This window comes from Pogoniulus pusillus, chromosome 1, assembly GCF_015220805.1.
Source record: "Pogoniulus pusillus isolate bPogPus1 chromosome 1, bPogPus1.pri, whole genome shotgun sequence".
In the NCBI taxonomy this organism is placed as follows: Eukaryota; Metazoa; Chordata; class Aves; order Piciformes; family Lybiidae; genus Pogoniulus; species Pogoniulus pusillus.
Window position 1 is genome coordinate 8,937,666 of NC_087264.1, and position 19,140 is coordinate 8,956,805.

General features: G+C 49.8%; 1 protein-coding gene across 1 annotated transcript in view; it reads left to right on the forward strand.

Annotated features, from left to right (window-relative positions):
• The window catches only part of AHNAK2 (AHNAK nucleoprotein 2), an 87,411-nt gene extending 75,415 nt beyond the window's left edge, over positions 1-11,996 (forward strand). The window contains exon 10 of the mRNA XM_064162067.1: positions 476-11,996. Within this exon, the coding sequence (XP_064018137.1) occupies positions 476-11,839 (11,364 nt within the window). The 3' untranslated portion in view covers positions 11,840-11,996. The remainder of the gene's footprint in view (positions 1-475) is intronic.
• The last annotated feature ends 7,144 nt before the right edge of the window (positions 11,997-19,140 follow it).

The following is a 19,140-nucleotide window of genomic DNA, read 5'->3' on the forward strand; positions in this document are numbered from 1 at the left end:
CGACGTCCCCGGTGCCAAAACCGAGGGGGAAGGCTGGAAGCTGGAGAAGCCCTCCCTCAAAATGCCCAAAGCTGACATCAAAGCTCCCACGGTGGACATCAGCCTCCCGTCCGTCGACGTCAGCCTGCCAAAGGCCAGCGTCGACCTGCAGGCTCCCGAGGCCACCCTCACCCTCGAAGGGGAAGCAAAGATCCCGGAGAAGGAGGCAGGCAAGACCAAGGATGGCAAGTTCAAGATGCCCAAGTTTGGCATGCCTTCCTTTGGCTGGTCCAGCAGCAGAGAGCCCAAGGCCACTGTGGCCGCCGATGTGGATGTCAGCCTCAAGGAGCCCCAGGTGACGGTGCCCTCGGGAAGCGCCGACGTGGACGTGACTCTGCCCGGGGCCGAGATCCAAGCGCCCGGCGTGGAGGTGAGCGTTGAGACGGCCGCCGGAGGAGACGGAGAGAAAGGCCGCTTCAAGATGCCCAGCGTCAAGCTGCCCAAGGTCAAAGCTCCCCACGTGCAGGTCAGCCTGCCAAAGGCCGAGGTCTCGGTGCCCAAAGCCCGGGCCGAAGTCCAGGAGGGAGAAGTGGCCCTGCAGGCGCCCGACATGGAGGGCGGCGTGGAGGTGGCTGCCGGCAAGGTTGAGGGCGGCGGCATGAAAATACACATGCCGAAAGTCAAGGTGCCCAGCGTGGTCTTCTCCAAGCCGACCGTCAAGGCTCCCAAACTGGACGCAGACGTCAGCCTGCCCAAAGTTGACACCAGCCTCCCAGAGGCAGACCTCAAGGCCGGCACCGGCGACATCAGCATCACGGCCCCCGACATCAAGCTGCCCTCCGTCGAAGGCTCCCTCGAGCTCCAGGCGCCCGAGATAGACCTCAAAGGGGCCGCTGCCGAAGCCTCGCTCGACGGGGCCAAGCTGGAAGCCACAGGCCTGAAAGGGAAGCTTAAGATGCCCAAGTTCGACAAGCCCAAATTCGGAGTGTCGCTCCCCAAGGCAGAAGTGCCCGAAGGAGAGGTCAGCCTGCCCACCGTGGACGTCGCCCTCCCCTCTGCCACCGTGGAGGGCCCCGCCCTGGGCGTGAAAGCCGACGTCCCCGGTGCCAAAACCGAGGGGGAAGGCTGGAAGCTGGAGAAGCCCTCCCTCAAAATGCCCAAAGCTGACATCAAAGCTCCCACGGTGGACATCAGCCTCCCGTCCGTCGACGTCAGCCTGCCAAAGGCCAGCGTCGACCTGCAGGCTCCCGAGGCCACCCTCACCCTCGAAGGGGAAGCAAAGATCCCGGAGAAGGAGGCAGGCAAGACCAAGGATGGCAAGTTCAAGATGCCCAAGTTTGGCATGCCTTCCTTTGGCTGGTCCAGCAGCAGAGAGCCCAAGGCCACTGTGGCCGCCGATGTGGATGTCAGCCTCAAGGAGCCCCAGGTGACGGTGCCCTCGGGAAGCGCCGACGTGGACGTGACTCTGCCCGGGGCCGAGATCCAAGCGCCCGGCGTGGAGGTGAGCGTTGAGACGGCCGCCGGAGGAGACGGAGAGAAAGGCCGCTTCAAGATGCCCAGCGTCAAGCTGCCCAAGGTCAAAGCTCCCCACGTGCAGGTCAGCCTGCCAAAGGCCGAGGTCTCGGTGCCCAAAGCCCAGGCCGAAGTCCAGGAGGGAGAAGTGGCCCTGCAGGCGCCCGACGTGGAGGGCGGCGTGGAGGTGGCTGCCGGCAAGGTTGAGGGCGGCGGCATGAAAATACACATGCCGAAAGTCAAGGTGCCCAGCGTGGTCTTCTCCAAGCCGACCGTCAAGGCTCCCAAACTGGACGCAGACGTCAGCCTGCCCAAAGTTGACACCAGCCTCCCAGAGGCAGACCTCAAGGCCGGCACCGGCGACATCAGCATCACGGCCCCCGACATCAAGCTGCCCTCCGTCGAAGGCTCCCTCGAGCTCCAGGCGCCCGAGATAGACCTCAAAGGGGCCGCTGCCGAAGCCTCGCTCGACGGGGCCAAGCTGGAAGCCACAGGCCTGAAAGGGAAGCTTAAGATGCCCAAGTTCGACAAGCCCAAATTCGGAGTGTCGCTCCCCAAGGCAGAAGTGCCCGAAGGAGAGGTCAGCCTGCCCACCGTGGACATCGCCCTCCCCTCTGCCACCGTGGAGGGCCCCGCCCTGGGCGTGAAAGCCGACATCCCCGGTGCCAAAACCGAGGGGGAAGGCTGGAAGCTGGAGAAGCCCTCCCTCAAAATGCCCAAAGCTGACATCAAAGCTCCCACGGTGGACATCAGCCTCCCGTCCGTCGACGTCAGCCTGCCAAAGGCCAGCGTCGACCTGCAGGCTCCCGAGGCCACCCTCACCCTCGAAGGGGAAGCAAAGATCCCGGAGAAGGAGGCAGGCAAGACCAAGGATGGCAAGTTCAAGATGCCCAAGTTTGGCATGCCTTCCTTTGGCTGGTCCAGCAGCAGAGAGCCCAAGGCCACTGTGGCCGCCGATGTGGATGTCAGCCTCAAGGAGCCCCAGGTGACGGTGCCCTCGGGAAGCGCCGACGTGGACGTGACTCTGCCCGGGGCCGAGATCCAAGCGCCCGGCGTGGAGGTGAGCGTTGAGACGGCCGCCGGAGGAGACGGAGAGAAAGGCCGCTTCAAGATGCCCAGCGTCAAGCTGCCCAAGGTCAAAGCTCCCCACGTGCAGGTCAGCCTGCCAAAGGCCGAGGTCTCGGTGCCCAAAGCCCAGGCCGAAGTCCAGGAGGGAGAAGTGGCCCTGCAGGCACCCGACGTGGAGGGCGGCGTGGAGGTGGCTGCCGGCAAGGTTGAGGGCGGCGGCATGAAAATACACATGCCGAAAGTCAAGGTGCCCAGCGTGGTCTTCTCCAAGCCGACCGTCAAGGCTCCCAAACTGGACGCAGACGTCAGCCTGCCCAAAGTTGACACCAGCCTCCCAGAGGCAGACCTCAAGGCCGGCACCGGCGACATCAGCATCACGGCCCCCGACATCAAGCTGCCCTCCGTCGAAGGCTCCCTCGAGCTCCAGGCGCCCGAGATAGACCTCAAAGGGGCCGCTGCCGAAGCCTCGCTCGACGGGGCCAAGCTGGAAGCCACAGGCCTGAAAGGGAAGCTTAAGATGCCCAAGTTCGACAAGCCCAAATTCGGAGTGTCGCTCCCCAAGGCAGAAGTGCCCGAAGGAGAGGTCAGCCTGCCCACCGTGGACGTCGCCCTCCCCTCTGCCACCGTGGAGGGCCCCGCCCTGGGCGTGAAAGCCGACGTCCCCGGTGCCAAAACCGAGGGGGAAGGCTGGAAGCTGGAGAAGCCCTCCCTCAAAATGCCCAAAGCTGACATCAAAGCTCCCACGGTGGACATCAGCCTCCCGTCCGTCGACGTCAGCCTGCCAAAGGCCAGCGTCGACCTGCAGGCTCCCGAGGCCACCCTCACCCTCGAAGGGGAAGCAAAGATCCCGGAGAAGGAGGCAGGCAAGACCAAGGATGGCAAGTTCAAGATGCCCAAGTTTGGCATGCCTTCCTTTGGCTGGTCCAGCAGCAGAGAGCCCAAGGCCACTGTGGCCGCCGATGTGGATGTCAGCCTCAAGGAGCCCCAGGTGACGGTGCCCTCGGGAAGCGCCGACGTGGACGTGACTCTGCCCGGGGCCGAGATCCAAGCGCCCGGCGTGGAGGTGAGCGTTGAGACGGCCGCCGGAGGAGACGGAGAGAAAGGCCGCTTCAAGATGCCCAGCGTCAAGCTGCCCAAGGTCAAAGCTCCCCACGTGCAGGTCAGCCTGCCAAAGGCCGAGGTCTCGGTGCCCAAAGCCCAGGCCGAAGTCCAGGAGGGAGAAGTGGCCCTGCAGGCGCCCGACGTGGAGGGCGGCGTGGAGGTGGCTGCCGGCAAGGTTGAGGGCGGCGGCATGAAAATACACATGCCGAAAGTCAAGGTGCCCAGCGTGGTCTTCTCCAAGCCGACCGTCAAGGCTCCCAAACTGGACGCAGACGTCAGCCTGCCCAAAGTTGACACCAGCCTCCCAGAGGCAGACCTCAAGGCCGGCACCGGCGACATCAGCATCACGGCCCCCGACATCAAGCTGCCCTCCGTCGAAGGCTCCCTCGAGCTCCAGGCGCCCGAGATAGACCTCAAAGGGGCCGCTGCCGAAGCCTCGCTCGACGGGGCCAAGCTGGAAGCCACAGGCCTGAAAGGGAAGCTTAAGATGCCCAAGTTCGACAAGCCCAAATTCGGAGTGTCGCTCCCCAAGGCAGAAGTGCCCGAAGGAGAGGTCAGCCTGCCCACCGTGGACGTCGCCCTCCCCTCTGCCACCGTGGAGGGCCCCGCCCTGGGCGTGAAAGCCGACGTCCCCGGTGCCAAAACCGAGGGGGAAGGCTGGAAGCTGGAGAAGCCCTCCCTCAAAATGCCCAAAGCTGACATCAAAGCTCCCACGGTGGACATCAGCCTCCCGTCCGTCGACGTCAGCCTGCCAAAGGCCAGCGTCGACCTGCAGGCTCCCGAGGCCACCCTCACCCTCGAAGGGGAAGCAAAGATCCCGGAGAAGGAGGCAGGCAAGACCAAGGATGGCAAGTTCAAGATGCCCAAGTTTGGCATGCCTTCCTTTGGCTGGTCCAGCAGCAGAGAGCCCAAGGCCACTGTGGCCGCCGATGTGGATGTCAGCCTCAAGGAGCCCCAGGTGACGGTGCCCTCGGGAAGCGCCGACGTGGACGTGACTCTGCCCGGGGCCGAGATCCAAGCGCCCGGCGTGGAGGTGAGCGTTGAGACGGCCGCCGGAGGAGACGGAGAGAAAGGCCGCTTCAAGATGCCCAGCGTCAAGCTGCCCAAGGTCAAAGCTCCCCACGTGCAGGTCAGCCTGCCAAAGGCCGAGGTCTCGGTGCCCAAAGCCCAGGCCGAAGTCCAGGAGGGAGAAGTGGCCCTGCAGGCGCCCGACGTGGAGGGCGGCGTGGAGGTGGCTGCCGGCAAGGTTGAGGGCGGCGGCATGAAAATACACATGCCGAAAGTCAAGGTGCCCAGCGTGGTCTTCTCCAAGCCGACCGTCAAGGCTCCCAAACTGGACGCAGACGTCAGCCTGCCCAAAGTTGACACCAGCCTCCCAGAGGCAGACCTCAAGGCCGGCACCGGCGACATCAGCATCACGGCCCCCGACATCAAGCTGCCCTCCGTCGAAGGCTCCCTCGAGCTCCAGGCGCCCGAGATAGACCTCAAAGGGGCCGCTGCCGAAGCCTCGCTCGACGGGGCCAAGCTGGAAGCCACAGGCCTGAAAGGGAAGCTTAAGATGCCCAAGTTCGACAAGCCCAAATTCGGAGTGTCGCTCCCCAAGGCAGAAGTGCCCGAAGGAGAGGTCAGCCTGCCCACCGTGGACGTCGCCCTCCCCTCTGCCACCGTGGAGGGCCCCGCCCTGGGCGTGAAAGCCGACGTCCCCGGTGCCAAAACCGAGGGGGAAGGCTGGAAGCTGGAGAAGCCCTCCCTCAAAATGCCCAAAGCTGACATCAAAGCTCCCACGGTGGACATCAGCCTCCCGTCCGTCGACGTCAGCCTGCCAAAGGCCAGCGTCGACCTGCAGGCTCCCGAGGCCACCCTCACCCTCGAAGGGGAAGCAAAGATCCCGGAGAAGGAGGCAGGCAAGACCAAGGATGGCAAGTTCAAGATGCCCAAGTTTGGCATGCCTTCCTTTGGCTGGTCCAGCAGCAGAGAGCCCAAGGCCACTGTGGCCGCCGATGTGGATGTCAGCCTCAAGGAGCCCCAGGTGACGGTGCCCTCGGGAAGCGCCGACGTGGACGTGACTCTGCCCGGGGCCGAGATCCAAGCGCCCGGCGTGGAGGTGAGCGTTGAGACGGCCGCCGGAGGAGACGGAGAGAAAGGCCGCTTCAAGATGCCCAGCGTCAAGCTGCCCAAGGTCAAAGCTCCCCACGTGCAGGTCAGCCTGCCAAAGGCCGAGGTCTCGGTGCCCAAAGCCCAGGCCGAAGTCCAGGAGGGAGAAGTGGCCCTGCAGGCGCCCGACGTGGAGGGCGGCGTGGAGGTGGCTGCCGGCAAGGTTGAGGGCGGCGGCATGAAAATACACATGCCGAAAGTCAAGGTGCCCAGCGTGGTCTTCTCCAAGCCGACCGTCAAGGCTCCCAAACTGGACGCAGACGTCAGCCTGCCCAAAGTTGACACCAGCCTCCCAGAGGCAGACCTCAAGGCCGGCACCGGCGACATCAGCATCACGGCCCCCGACATCAAGCTGCCCTCCGTCGAAGGCTCCCTCGAGCTCCAGGCGCCCGAGATAGACCTCAAAGGGGCCGCTGCCGAAGCCTCGCTCGACGGGGCCAAGCTGGAAGCCACAGGCCTGAAAGGGAAGCTTAAGATGCCCAAGTTCGACAAGCCCAAATTCGGAGTGTCGCTCCCCAAGGCAGAAGTGCCCGAAGGAGAGGTCAGCCTGCCCACCGTGGACATCGCCCTCCCCTCTGCCACCGTGGAGGGCCCCGCCCTGGGCGTGAAAGCCGACGTCCCCGGTGCCAAAACCGAGGGGGAAGGCTGGAAGCTGGAGAAGCCCTCCCTCAAAATGCCCAAAGCTGACATCAAAGCTCCCACGGTGGACATCAGCCTCCCGTCCGTCGACGTCAGCCTGCCAAAGGCCAGCGTCGACCTGCAGGCTCCCGAGGCCACCCTCACCCTCGAAGGGGAAGCAAAGATCCCGGAGAAGGAGGCAGGCAAGACCAAGGATGGCAAGTTCAAGATGCCCAAGTTTGGCATGCCTTCCTTTGGCTGGTCCAGCAGCAGAGAGCCCAAGGCCACTGTGGCCGCCGATGTGGATGTCAGCCTCAAGGAGCCCCAGGTGACGGTGCCCTCGGGAAGCGCTGACGTGGACGTGACTCTGCCCAGGGCCGAGATCCAATCACATCCTTTTGAAATTGTCTCAGATACTTCCATTGAAAAAGATTATGATATTGGTAAAGGTAAAATGTCTTTTTTCAGAATGCCTAAGGTTTCTCTTTCTAAAATTTCTAAATCTGATTTGCCGACTATGTCCGTTGTTGATTATTCAGTGTCTGAAGATAATTTTTATTCTGTCACAGAGGAAACTCCTTCGGTTCTTTCAGGCAATATTCCCTCTGACACTAAAGGAGATAATATCTCTAAAAGTATGAAATTCAGAATTCCTAGCTTGGGTTTCTCTAAAGTTGATATTGGTTCACCCAGACTTGAACATGATTCCACCTTATCTACAGCAGATATTACTCTTACTAAGTACCAAATGAATGTAGAAGGATCAGAATCCAAAGTATTGTCTCCTGCCGATGAGAAGCTGTCCATGCCAAATGCTGAAATTTTAATGGTTGATGATTCTTTGGAGCAGCGAACTCTGGAATTAGGACGGAAAACTTCCATTTCTGAAATATGTGTTGGTGACTCAGAGCTTACAGTTAAATTTCCTAAATTCCGAAGACCAAAATTTGGCCCTTCTATGCCGAAAGGAAAACCGTCAGATACTGATGTTGTTTCCAAAGTGGAAGGTGAATTTTTCAAGGGAAAAATAACATCTGATATTACTGATAAACCAACTCAAATCTCTGATGCTGAATTTGATATAAAGATTCAGAAGCCTTCACCTGAAGTTGCTTCAGATGTACCAGAGTTGGATGTTGGTCTCCCATCAATGGATGTTATGATGCCAAAACTAGAAGTGGGAAGCCGTGACCCAGATTTAGAGTGCAAGACAGAACAGGAAGTAGTTTCAGGAGAGAAGCACACTGAGGAGAAAGAAAACAAATTTAAAACATCAAAATTCAAATTACCTTCATTTAGTTGGTCACCAAAGAAAGAATCTATTGCTCCGTCTGAAGCTGAGGTACATACTGAAGAACCTACTTTGTCTAACGGATACACAGAATCAGAATTAACAAGTGCTGGAAAAGCATTAAGTGAAATTCCTGTGGGCGATGTAGAAAAGAAAATTGAAGGTCCTGAAGGGAAAGCAAAAATGTCTAAATTCCAAATGCCAAAGTTTGGAATTGCGCATTTTAAAGGGAAAGGGTCAGAAAAGGAGATCAGCCAATCCAAATCTGAAGTCAAGCTTCCTCAGCTAAGAGCAATGGTAGATATAGCTGACATTGCTGTTGAGGCACCAAATTTGGAGATGAAATGTGGTGCAAGAATGGAAACTGACAGTCCTGAAGTCAAAATGACCAAAGCCGATGAAAAAGCACCAGACCTTGATGCACACCTCCCATCAGCTGACATTTCTATTCTGCAAACAGACAGTGATATTCAGGATTCAGATGCAGCACCAAAAATCAAAGGGGAAATAAAGCAAGATGGAGATGGAGAAGAGAAAGAAGGGCATTTCAAAATGCCAAAATTCAAACTTCCATCCTTCAGTTGGTCACCAAAGAAGGAAGCAAGTGTTAAACCAGATTCCAGAGCAGCTTTAGAAGATAAATCTGCTGTAATGTCAAGCAGTGCAGATACAGAAGTGAAAGAAGAAATTGCAACTGATGATCAAGGCGCTGGGCCAGCCCTTGATCTGGAAATGTCTGCAGGAAATGTTGAACAAAAAAGTCCAATAAAAAAACCTCAATTTGTAATGCCTAAAATTTCTCTCTCCAAGATCAAGGTTCCCAAATCTCATCATTCATCAAAAGTTGAAGGTGATGCCCCCAAAACAGAAAAAGAGAGTGGTGATTCAATACAGATACCTGATATAGAAAGAAGTCATTCTGTCAGGACAGAGGAAGGGACACAAATAAGCATAAAGCTGTCTGATGTTAAGATCCCCAAAATAGAAACTGGAGCCTCTCAAAGTGAAATGGGAGTCAGTTCAGCACAGACTGATGCTGCTCTGCCTCCCTCAGAGGCAAGTTTTCAACAGGTGGTTGTCCTAAAATCAAGCTCTACCAATGAAGATATCATTCAAAAAACAGGTATAAAGTTCCCAAAAGGAGAAGCTTTGGGTGAACTGAGAAGCCCTGAAATGGTGACAGAAAGATCATCAGTTGTGGATGGAAGAAAGAATAAACTGGAAGGTCCTGAAGGGAAGATCAAAATGCCCAAATTCCAGAAGCCAAAGTTTGGAATCTCTCTAACAAAAGGGAAGGGCCCAGAGACAGAGATTAGATCTCCAAAACCAGAAGCTGAGCTACCCCAGCTGAAAGCAACAAATGAAATTGCTGATGTTGCCATGGAAGTTCCAACATCAGAACTCACATCTGAGGTGTCAGATTCTGGAGTAGGTACTTGCAAAATAAAAGCACCCCAGTTTCTGACAGCTGGCACTGAAGCTTCAGAGGTAGACATAAGCTCCCAATCAGCACCTAAACCAGTGACAGAGGGAGTTATTGAGAGCCTTGAGGAAAAAGAAATGGAATCAAAAGAAGACCATAAAATAAAAGCTGAAGAAGTTCAGACTGAAGAACATCAGGGATGGTTTAAAATGCCAAAATTCAGAATACCTGTCTTCGGCAGGACATCTTCAAAGGAAAAAAAGGTTGATGCTGATATTGAAAGTACAACAGTAAAGGCTCAGGTAGGCATTCCTTCTGCCAAAGTACAAACTGAAACAAGTATTCCTCAAACCACCTTACCACATGCCGTTGCTGTGGTTACTACTGAAAAAGAAGAGATTCCAAAGTCAGGAGCTTCTGTGAAGAGTTCTGGTGTTAGCTCATCAGTGATAAAAGGAGATATTTCAGTATCCACAGAAAGAACACATACAGTGAATATTCCAAAAGCTGAAACTTACGCAGACATAGTTAAGCATGGTGCTGAAAGACTAAAGACACATACTTCAGAATCCACAGTGTCTTCAGCAGAATCATCTAAATCATACCTAAGTGACTCCGAAAATCACAAGGATAGCAGTTTAACAGATAGCTCTCCTATGTGTACTCTGACTCTTCCAGAGCATAAAGTCAAATCACAGTATATTGAGGGCCCAAAAGTAGAACATTCCATGAAGTCAGAGACTTCAGGAGTAGGACATAAACTACCATCAGGTGAAATGATTCTGGATGCAACAGAGGAGAAAGTAGATGCTAGTCTTCCAAAAGGAAAGCTGGATGTTCAGAATCAAGAGGCAGTAGTTGGCAAAGGAAAGATAAAGGGTGAGATGAAAACAATAGCAGAACACAGTGAAGGAAGCCAGTTAAAAAGGCCTATGAGTGAATGGTCTACAATGAAAGGAACACAAGAAGGTGTTTTTGTTACAGCTAAGATGGACGATGTAAAGGTAGAAGTTCCAGGAGTGAAGATGGCTGTTAAAATTGGTAGAGTAGATCCTGAAATGAAATTTCAAGTGAAAACTGTTGAAAGGGACACGTCTGCAAGGGTGGAAGTGCAAGTCGAAGACAAAGCAGAAACAAGTAAAATTAAACCATACAAGTTTAAGATTCCAAAGTTTGGGGTCTTACATTCAGAAGTGAAGGGTTTAGAAGAGGATACAAGTTTGCCAAATTCAGAGGCTGATCCAGTATCCAAGATTGAAATAGGGACAGCAGAAATGGAGTTTCAAAAGTCAACAGGATCTGCTAGCCTGAGAAGTTCAGCTCTAGATCACATGGAAGCATCTCCCAGAATAACAGTGGAAACACTGGACAAATCAGAAGATGGCCCAGAAGTAAATATAAAAATTCCCAAACTAAAAATACCAAAATTCACTTTCAGAGCTCTCCCAACTGAAGCTGGTGTTTCAGTGTCAAAAGTGGTAACAGATACAAAGGGATCTAGTGCTGACAGCGAAGTAGTAAAACTGCAAGCTATGCCTGATGGAACACCAGAGGTTCTAGAGGGCAGTATTCAGAAAGCAAAAAGCAAAATTCTAACATTGACTGAACCTGACATCAAAACAGCACAGATGACTACTACCACAGAGTCTTCCCTTTCAAACACAAAGCAAGACATTCATTGGTCATATGTAGAGGGCCAAGAAATGGGTGAGAAAGTAGAACCTGAACATGTTGCTATTGAGAGGTGTGAAATTTATACTACTGAAATACTGAAAGAATCAGAGGTTCTCTCATCAGAAGTGAAAACTGCTACTTTGGGATTCTCATTGATCAAGACGAAGTTGCCTGAGTCACATAGCAACTTAGAAGTGCTAGTCCAGCAGTCATCTCCCATGGAAGATGTAGCAGTGAGCAAGTCTGCACGTGCTGATGAAAGCTTCAGAGTAACAGCACAGACTGGCAGTGCTGAGCCTAAACTGCCTGACAAATCACGCACTGATACTAAAGAATTTAGTGGAGAAGTAAGTTTGCCAAAGTTGAAAGAATTTGCTGCTGAAGGAAAGCCTTCCAGTAAAATTGAAGAGAATCTTCCTAAATCACCAGCGGGAGTAACTGTGTGCCCTTCCTCTAAAGGTGAGGATGCAACTGAAGCACTAGAAGATGAAGAAAAAGATGTAACCAATGAAAAAGAAAAGACTGATAGTAAAAGATCTCCTGGAAGATTCAAATTTTGGCTTCCAAGTATTGGCTTTTCATCCTCTAGTGATGAAACCAGCATAGATTCAAAAACAGAAGTGAAGAAATCCGTTCCAGAGGATGCGAAACCTGCTGACACATCGGATAATGATTCCTCTAAGCCAGCTGAAAAAACTGGATGGTTTAGATTTCCCAAGCTTGGTTTCTCATCTCCTACCAAAAAAGTTAAGATTGTTGACAGAGAAGATATGGGTCATAAAGAGGGAAGAATCTCAGAGGAAGACAGCCCATCAGATAAACCTGAGGTATTCTTTGATGCACAAGAAAGCTTATCACCTAAAGAAATAACAGAGAGCAAAAGGATTGAAACAGACGGGGCCTCATCTAGCATTCCAGCTTCTCGAGCTATTGTGACATCTTCAGCAAGAACTGAGCTAATCTTGTTGGAGGAAGAAAAAGAGAGTCAATCGACTGTTCCTGGATTACCAGCCAAGTGAACATTGTCTTCACTCAACCCTCAATGAAAATAACCTACATGTACAGAGAGAATGTTTTATTAGTTTTCTAGTAACTGAAAATTAAACAAAAGTCAAAGCTGGTATTCATGAAAGCAGTCAAACAGAATTTAACACATTTAAATTATCAAGCACATGGATGTGCACTAATAAAAAGACTGATTTCTTCATAGGATCATAGAATCAACCAGGTTGGAAGAGATCTCCAAGATCATCCAGTCCAACCTTGCACCCAACCCTGTCCAATCAACTAGACCATGGCACTAAGTGCCTCATCCAGGCTTTCCCTCAACCCCCCCTAGGGACAGAGGAGCCCATAGTTCAATAAATGCTGAAAACCTGAACCATGAAAGTAAACCATTGGAAGCCTTGATGATAGCAAAAAGGCTTCTTAAACAGGCTTCTCAGCAGCACACTGATCATGTTTAGGTTATAGATTATTTCCAGAATGGAGTATAGACTAACACTACGAGAACTATGCTTAGCCTGTTTAGATTTTTGGACCTTTCTGACTTATTTTTGTTTGCTTTGGGGGGAAGAGTTGGTTGGTTGGTTGGTTTTTGTTTGCTTTCTTTCATTTGTTATTTTGAGAGGGGGGTTGATTTGTTTGTTATTTTGAGAGGAGGTTTTGTTTGTTATTTTGAGGAGGGTTTATTTTGTTTGTTATTCTAAGGGGGGGGGGGTGTTTTGTTCTGTTTATTTGGGTTTGTTTGATTGTTGGTTTTAATGAAGATATTTTTCTTCATTTCAGCTAAGGTAATATGTATATTCCACAAGCATTTTAAAATGAAAAAATAAAACCTAAATGCTAGTGTAGAGGGACTAATGCTTTACCTCTTCCTCTCTTTACATTTTTGTTTTATTATTGTGGTGGGTCATATTTAGCCTAAAAAGATTATTATTTTTTTTAAAACCCAAGAGAATAAATTGAAGACCAAAACCCATGTAACTGATTCATCTTTTTTTTAAGATACCAAAACAAAATCTGCTGATGAGTGATTATCAAATGTGGATAAATTAATTTTAATGTATATATTCACTGGATAGTTAAATGCACAGAATGATTTGCCATGCTGGTGGGATGGTTTCAGAGTTGTTTTTTTTTCTGGGAAAGGAGATGTATATAATTATTTGCTTCTTTGTTTATAGTAATACTTCTCTCAAGAGCATAATGAAAACCAGAGTGCTTATGTGACAGCCTTCACATGTATCATTAAAGTATTGCCTGTATTCTTAATTTACAATAAACTCACCATATGAACGATAACTCAAGCATCGTGAGTTACTGGAAGTATGAAAATCCCAACTTAAATTTGCAAAAGCTTTGAGTAAACCCCACTCTCTGCTGAAGATTTTGCTTAATGACAGCCTAGTTTCTACATATGGTGCTAATGGAGACTTAACACTCACTACAACCCCACATTTGATAGATTTGCACGTGCAGACGTGCTTCATTATATTAGTTTTATGATCCTGTATATTCTTTCTCTATATTCTACATAATGCAGGGAAAACAAACACAGAACAACCTTTAGAATCTGGATTACCCCACCCAGAGTACTGCATCCAGTTCTGGAGCCCCTCTTACAAGAGGGATGTGGACATGCTGGAGCATGTCCAGAGAAGGGCCATGAGAATGAGCCGAGGGCTGGAGCAGCTCTGCTATGAGAACAGACTGAAAGAGTTGGGGCTGTTCAGTCTGCAGAAGAGGAGGCTCCCAGGTGACCTTCTTGTGGCCTTTCTGTATCTGAAGGGGGCCTCCAAAAAAGCTGGGGACGGACTTTGTAGGCTCTCAGGAAGTGACAGCACTAGGGGGAATGGAGCAAAACCGGAGGTGGGGAAGTTCAGACTGGTTGTGAGGAGGAAGTTGTTCAGCATGAGAGTGGCGAGAGCCTGGAATGGGTTTCTCAGGGAGGTGGTTGAGGCCCCCATCCCTGAAGGTGTTTAAGGCCAGGCTGGCTGACGTTTTGGCCAGCCTGATCTAGGGTAGGGTGTTGGAACTAGATGATCCTTGTGGTTCCTTCCAACCCTGACTGATTCTATGATTTTAAAGGAAGTGTACTTAGTTGTTTAACCTGCTGCAGCTTGACATGTGTTACTTTTCTGTATCTTTGTGGTAGACATACGTTGTGAAGGGGTTTTGTTTGGGTTTTGGGGGACTAAATATGAGGCCAAATTTAAAAGGGCTTTAAATAATTTAATATTATATACAAATAGAATCCCCCCCCAAAAAAAAAACCTTATATACAATTAACCTACACAAGTCCTTTGTATGTGGTTAAGAAATTACTTTACAGAATGTCTATTTACAACAGGAATTAGGAATTAGTAGAGGTTTGAAAAGGCTTTGGATAGAGAGTCTTGTGGCATAAAAGTGCCACAGGTAAAAGTTACTGAAAGTCTATGCTGTTCAAATCGAGATTGTTCAGTTACTCACTGGCTGGAGTCACAGTCTCGGTGGTCCCAAAATATGGGTAGCAAAAGCCACGTTGTTGACCCTCGTGGGTCTAAATGGTTCAAATATTATATTGGGGCACGCTGTCTGAGGGCTCCACAGGCACGATCGAGCTGGGAATGATGGGCTGGAGCGGCCACTGGTCGAATTCTCCCCTGGGCTGGTGCGCAGTGCCGTGGGTTGAAATCATGCAGTGGCGATGGCCGCAAAGCGGCTGGGAGCGGTGGGCGGAGGAGGGTGGCAGGAACACTGAATTGCCCCTTTTATAAGATACGAGCCCAAGATTGGTGGTCCTTGGCCACAATTCTGGCCAATAAGAGTCTGGCAGCAGGCCAAAACATACCGAATAAGGTGAACTCCATGGGTCCGGTGCCCCCAAATCTGGAGGGGGCTCAGATGGATCCACACCCTGAGCGTGTGAGCTTACACAAGGTGTTTACCCCAACCTTGCAAGCAGGCAGGCCAGACTAGAAGGCACCAGTCTTATTGTGCTCTTTTGTCCCCCTTAATTTGTTTTCCCCTGGTTTGGGCAGGAAAACACCTTTCAGGGGGACAACATGTCCGGGCAAGAATAGATTTGTAAACACGGCCATTTGGGCCTATGTGGCCCTCCACCACAACATAAAAATACTCTGAAGAGACCTGCTGGCAGTTACTCTAAAGAGGACTCTAGTTATCTCTGAAGAGAGAGTGCACAGAAGTGCTAGGCATGTATCACTTACTTGGATCACACAGCATTTGTCTGGAGTCTTTCTAAGTATAAAAGTTATTGTTCAACAGACTCCAAATTACCATATCAGACAGCAGCAGCTTACACCTAGGCTGAGAAAATATTGTGATCAAGGCAGAAAAATTGAGTCCTGGGAAAGGTAATGTATGTAGTAAAAGACATCTCATGCTAACACCAGCTCACATCTGCCCACAAGAAAGCCTTCACATAAAATGTTTCTCAAGTAGTGTCCATTTACCTAGACCTATAAATCTATCTAGACAGAACTGAATGTAAGAGTCTGCTGCAAAGGTGGCAGAAGCAAGTCAATTAAAGCTGAGTTCTGAGATAGCAATGACCATATGGCAGTAATCACTATGATGTTTTAAAGGGATAACAGATTTAGTTCGGAAAAGAGCAATAGAGAAAGAAGCATCAATAAAATCTTCCTCTGTGTAGGTTGCTGTCAACTTTAGGAAAGGCAAAGGTTAGTGAAAAAGCAACCAGGTTAACAAGGGTCTGACAGCAAGGAAAGCTAAGAACAGAACTCAAAACCATGGAAGGGACACAGACACAAACCTGCAGAACACAGACATTTTGTCAACAGGTGGATTCTGACCCCATCCAGAGATGCTTAGGTTCTTTTTTTTAACTGTGACAGGTCTCCTTGACTACTGTTCCTTATTTTCCAACAGCTGAAATAGTGGGATGGTCAGCTAAACATCTATGGACAGTCTCCAGTCAAACAACCCTGAAACTGTGATTTGATATGCAAAAGAAGGTATAAATACATTAAAAAGGAGGACACTTGCACCCTGGCGATTTCTTGCATTGTTGAGACACAAATACATCTCTGTTTGCTGGCTACTCTGTCGTTATGTTGCAAGCAGAACCTCTCATATATGCTAAAGGCAGGGCAGACAAAATTAACCCTGAACATGATAATACATGTGACAGATAGAAAGCATAGTTTCAGTTGGAAGGGACCTACAACAGTCATCCAGGCCAACTGTCTGATCACTTTTGAGCTGACCAAAAGTTCAAGCATGTTATTAAGGGTATGGTCCATATGACTTTTAGACACTGACAGGCTTGAGGCATCGACCACCTCTCTAGGAAGCCTGTGCCAGTGTCTAACAACTTTCTCTTTAAAGAAATGGTTCTTAATATCCAGTCTCAAGACTCCGTCACAGCTTTGAACTGTTCCCACACATGCTGTCACTGGGTACAAGGGAGATAGTTCAGCACCTCCTTCTCCTTAGGAAGCTGCAGAGAGGAGGGGCCTCTGAGTTAGTGCCCTGGACAGAAGAACTATACTCCAGGGATCACAGAGGTATTTCTGACATACCAAAATAATGAAGTGTACATTGATATAGCACAAACCATAGACGAAATGTTTTCTCAGCACCTGGATGAAAGCAAGGAAGGCATGATTTATCTGAAACAGCTGGGAAAGAAAAATCCTGGGTAATAAGGAGACAAATTTGAAACATAATACTAAGGCTTTTGAAACAAGCTGGTGTCTAAGGTGTGAAACTGGGTGACTTTGTAGTCCTGTCAGACTCACAAACCTATGAAGCCAGCTTGGTTCTGTCTTGGAGTCATCTGTACTGCTGTCAGCAGCACTGTGGCCACAAACCACTGCACCAGACAAACTACTCTCAAAAATACAACTGCTAGGAGAGCAGTGCAGCAACTCTGCTTGAAAGACACTCAGGTAAAGCAGGGTCAGTTCGCTTAAGAAGTGCTCCATCATAGCAAAAGTGCTTGAGATGAGCTGATCAAAGGAGAGCATCCATGCTCAAGAGGCAAACCAGAAACTTTTTTCTAGATATGCATAAACCAATACTGAGAAAAATCTGGCCTGCTTGAAACAAAACTAGAAAATCCATGCAAGGGTAATAAATAGATGCTAATGAGTAATACTGGAGGCCTCACATTTAGTTAAGGCTTTAAATGAAAGCAAGAGGTGTGTGGATAAGGAATATTATTAACCTTGTTTCATAAATGGAAAAATACTAAGAGACATTTCTCTGTGATCTGTGCCAGACTGTGTGGTCCTGCTCTGGCAGGGGGCATTGGACTCAATGATCTCTTTGGGTCACTGCCAACCCCTAACATCCTGTGATCCTGTGACATAAAACCTGGTTATAATTTATGCCATAGTTTACCTTGTAATAAAGAACAAGTGAAATAGAATCAACCTCTCAGGGATCTAAAAAGTCTCATGGGACACCAGTGAAATAAACTCAAGCTCCTCTTAGATCCGGTTTGTTGCCTGAATCTTAAACCCCTCCTTCATCTGTGGGCAAAACCCAACAAACACAATTCAAGTGAAGCAAATAGAAGAGCACTTACATGAGCATCAGTTTCTCCCCCATAAGCCGTACTTTACCCCACACAATCCTTATATAGAATCACAGAATCAATCAGGTTGGAAGAGACCTCCAAGATCATCCAGACAAACCTAGCACCCAGCCCTAGCCAGTCAACCAGACCATGGCACTAAGTGCCTCATCCAAGCTTTTCTTGAACACCTCCAGGAATGGTGACTCCACCACCTCCCTGGGCAGCCCATTCCAATGCCAATCACTCTCTCTGCCAACAACTTCCTCCTAATATCCAGCCTAGACTTCCCCCTGCACAACTTGAGACTGTGTCCCCTTGTTCTGTTGCTGGTTGCCTGGCAGAAGTGACCACCCCCCACCTGGCTACAGCCTCCCCTCAGGTAGTTGTAGACAGCAATGAGGTCCCCCCTGAGCCTCCTCTTCTCCAGGCAACCATATGCCAGAAGACAAGCCTCCCATCTTGCCCAGAGAATCTGCCCCACTGAACAACTTACCCTTCGCAGTCAAATTTGAGATCACAGGTAGAAGAGAATTTTTCTTCTTATTCCTTCAGTATCTATTTCCCGAATACTGTGAAAACATAGCTTCGAGTGCCATCTAGAGGAGCGCATCTCTCTCTGTAGGACACAGGTTTTGCTCGTTGGAGATTTACCTTCTCAAGAAGATTTTCAAGCTGATCCACCATTCATGAGCTCATTGCACTGGGAAAAAAATCTGTTCGATGTTGTTCTTGTATGCAAATATTTCTACAGCACACAGTGAGATATATTTGTTGATACAGGATAATAAATCCATGATAATACATAACAATCCAGCTGGAGCCGTTTAGTTTGATGAAGAGGAGGCTGAGACCTCATCACTGTCTACAGCCACATGAAAGGACATAGAGGAGAGGCTGCTGCTGGTCTCTTCTCAAAGGTAAATAGTGATAGAACAAGAGGGAAGGGCCTCAAGCTGCAACTGGGTAGATTTAGACTGGACACTTGGGAGCATTTTTTTCACAGCAAGAGTGGTCAGGCATTGGAATGGGCTGCCCAGAGAGGTGGTTGAGTCACCAACCCTGGGTGTATTTAAAAGTCATTTGGATGTGGTGCTTGAGGATATATGGCTTAAAGGTCAGCTCTGTAGAGTAGGTATGGCAGTTGGACTTGGTGATCCTGAGGGTCTTTTAGAACTGGAATGTTTCTGTGAAATGGAGCTAGTGAAAGCCAACTGCAGAGGTTCTACCTTGCTGGAAATTTTAATTAGTGAATTGTAATCCCAAAATATTAAGCAGCCTCTAGAAAGAGAGTAGGTGGGGAGAGTGCTAAAAGCACCTGTGTCGTTCTCAATACCTTTGCATGTATGTCAGTGCTCACAAAATGCCAGCAGTATCTGTAAATGTAACTACATGTCTTAAAGACCTGCTTTAGTAACAGCCGGCATTGATTTGGATAAAACGATCCAAGGACTCTTGGAAGTGTCTGGAAGAGGTAGTTAAGGAGTAGCCTAGGAACCAAGAAAGAGAAAATTGGTTGGGATCATCTCCAAAAGACCACTTGAGGAAGGGGGTCTTACTTGTATGGGGATTTGGGCGTACTCACAGGGATATAAATCAGTTCATACACAGACAATCACAATCTGTCATTCTCAGCAAAGGGCAGGGATTCAAAAGCACCAAACCCTTTCTTTGGAGGATGGAGAGGTTGCACCCTAAGGGGGATGCTTGTACTTCCTCTACTCAGTCCTGTGTCTGCAGCAAAATAAAGGTGGCATCAGAGTCACAATGTGA